This window comes from Carlito syrichta, unplaced genomic scaffold (assembly GCF_000164805.1).
Source record: "Carlito syrichta isolate Samal-C Ts95f unplaced genomic scaffold, Tarsius_syrichta-2.0.1 Scaffold309278, whole genome shotgun sequence".
NCBI classification, from domain to species: domain Eukaryota; kingdom Metazoa; phylum Chordata; class Mammalia; order Primates; family Tarsiidae; genus Carlito; species Carlito syrichta.
This window is the reverse complement of record NW_007253374.1, coordinates 129,580-132,640: the sequence shown is the minus strand read 5'-3', so window position 1 is coordinate 132,640 and position 3,061 is coordinate 129,580. Positions and strand designations below refer to the sequence as shown.

Sequence of the window (3,061 nt, the reverse complement as noted above, 5' to 3'; positions counted from 1 at the left end):
TTTGATTTATTGTAGAGATGAGGTCTCGCCAAGTTGCCCAGGCGGGTCTCGAACCAGAGGTCCCAGGCAATCCACTCACCTCGGCCTCCCAAAGCGCTGGGATTACAGGCTAAGCCACTGAGCCCGACTGTAACTATTTTTAATAAATTATATACGTATGGTATTGCAATGTGTTTGGGTTCAAGGTTTTGAGTCAGGGCACTTTTGCCAAACATGTATAAATTGATTATGTGGGAAGAGTACTTGAGTTAAATGGTTCACATTTAATTTATTTAAAAAAATTTCTTAGTGTTTTAAGAATACAACTGCGATATGTGTTCTAAAAGAAAATTAACACATTTATCAGAGGATATAGCCAGGGGCTGTGATCTAACTTTGGGGGAATAAGAAAGTGTTAGGGGGCATTCCTAGAGGTGTAACAAAGTGAAGTTCATGTCTAGGTCAGAAGATTGATGAGAAATTGCTAGACAAATAAGGGGTTAGAAAAGTATTCAGGCAGCAGAAGTAGGATAGAACAAGAGTTTCTCAGTGGCAGCAGCCTCACTCAAATGTTGGGATAACTGGATGAAGCATTCCAATGACTTTTCTAAAGAAATCCCTAGCTTTCATAGAAATTTCATCATTCAAGTAAGCCATCTGGATTATAGCCTTAATGACGGGACATCAATCAATCTTGTAATTGAACTTAAAAACTTTGAGAATCATGAGCTGTGCATTATAAGTGATCCCTCTTGGATTGGCAGTAGTGGGAAACGTCCAGGGGAGATGGGGGATGGGATTGTCAGTAGTGGGAAACTGCCAGGAAAACGGAGAGCACACCTCATCAACAAGGGTAACTGCATAATGAATATTTGTATACCCAACCCTGAATTGTACCCCACATCTTTAAAATGAAAAATTAAAAAAGGGATCCCTCTTTTAATGAAAACACTAAGGCACAGGAAGTGATGATACTTGGTCAAGGTCACACAGACATTATATGGGAAACAATATAAACCTTGCGTCTTCATGATGGAAAAATCTCATGTTTTCTCCCCAGCACTTCCTATTTCTTTGTTGTTGTTGTTTTTTTTTTTTTGAGAAAGCTGGATTTATTGAGAGGACAGAAAAGCTCCCAGAGCAGGAGGGGACTCGAGGGGATTGCCCCCTATTTCTCTTGTGTTGTGCTTCTTCTGTTAAATCTCTTCTTCCATAGCTCTGCTAGAAGACCATTGAGGGCAGAGAAAGAAACAGCCCAATCCATCTCCATGCCACTAACATCATATGGCCTAGAAGATTTTTGTTTGGTTGTTAGAGGAATTTATCTGTTAATTCACATCAAGACAGAGTGCAATCTGGGATTTCCACGAAAAACACAAACTAGAAACAAATAGGCTCTCAAAATGTGGATGGGAGGAATGGGATTAAAGACTATGAAGTATTTGAGTGTACATTCATTTCTTTCAACACTGCAAAGGGCATACTTGCTCTGTAAACATGTGCATGTTTTTGTGTGTCCAAGGGTCAGGCACCAGACACAAGACAAGGAATAATATCCCACCCCAGAATTATGACTTTTACCTTGGTATATAGGTCCTGAATTTGGTTTGTGAGCTCTTCTCTGAGTCTGTAACTCTCTCTTTCATCCAGGTGCATCCTTTGTGAAGGAACACCATCGGGAACTCAAAGCCAGGATGGGGGATGTAAACGGGGTGCTTGATGATCTCCAGGACAGTAAGGTTATTACTGAGAATGAGAAGGAGCTGGTGGTGCAGGAAAAGACACAGCAGAGGAAGAATGAGACCTTGCTGAGCATGGTGGAGAAGAAAGGGTACACGGCCCTGGAGTTGTTCTTCAGAAGCCTTTGTAAATGGGACCCTTATCTTGTGGCCTATCTTAGACAGCAGCCATTGTAAAAGGACTCGGATAGTCCAGAAGAAGGAATCCAGTGTTCTCACTGGAAATGGATAAATAGAAATGTGATAATTGATCCCAGTGTCCAAGACAGAAGAGGGCTGGTTAACATCTACCCATTCAATAGGCTTTTGGGACTGACATGTGACCTGTCATATACCTACATACACTATTTTAATGCCTTTCCCTCAAGAATATCTAAAGAGAGTAGCAATATTTCTTGAAAATATTTTCTAACAAAAGCTAAACAACAAAACATTTTCATCTGTTGACACACTTCTTGATGGGTAAAAGAAGTCAAGACAGATGTGTTTATGAATGACAGGACCTGGAAAGGCAACTTCTTCTGACTAATGTGGAACACAATTTTTATGAACACTCCATATGAAGTCTCACCTTCTCACTGCTAAAAGCGGGAAATCTGACACAAATTCTCAGTTGAGGATACACAAGGTATTCTTCGATGGTAGTGGTTTTTTTAATATGCCACTCCTTTAATATTTTATCTATTGCTATTCTTACTAGAATAATAGGTATATTTGGTGAAAAAGTGAACAAAAATGGAGAAATTGCAAACATGAGTGGAAAACTTTTTGCCACTGATATACAGCCTGGTAGAAAGAATTGTTGGGTCAAAGTTTTATGGACAGTTCCAAGGAATGCATTGATGGAATACTGTAAATGGACTCCACAGAACCACCAAGAGGAAAATGAGAATGATCCATCTTATTATGAGACTGACCTTCTTAGCAATATAGCACACAAAAATAAGCCAACCCTGGCATTGGAATTCTACAACTGACCCTGTCATTTTGTAGTTGCCTTTTGATTAGTGTTTGCATGATACATATATTTTCATCTTTTACTTTTAATATGTTTCAAACATTATATTTGAAATGAGTTCCTAGTAGACAGCATATTGTTGGATCAGTTGGGAAGTTTTATTTGTTTTAAACTCATTCTGATTGATAGTCTCTGTTTTTCAACTGGTGAATTTCAAACACTTACATTTAATGTAGATGTGTTATGTTCAGATTTATCTTAATCCAACAGCTTAGTTATTTGTTTTTTATTCTATTAGTAACTATTAAGTTTTGTAACATCAAGCATTTTCACCACCATTTGGGTCCCATTATCTTTTCTCCTTTATGATATACTTATCTTCTAT

General features: G+C 38.5%; 1 protein-coding gene across 1 annotated transcript in view; it reads left to right on the top strand.

The window, feature by feature from the left end:
- Positions 1-1,903, top strand: part of LOC103269495 (caspase recruitment domain-containing protein 8-like) — a 27,116-nt gene extending 25,213 nt beyond the window's left edge. The window contains exon 8 of the mRNA XM_008067069.1: positions 1,630-1,903. Within this exon, the coding sequence (XP_008065260.1) occupies positions 1,630-1,895 (266 nt within the window). The 3' untranslated portion in view covers positions 1,896-1,903. The remainder of the gene's footprint in view (positions 1-1,629) is intronic.
- Positions 1,904-3,061: the final 1,158 nt, after the last annotated feature.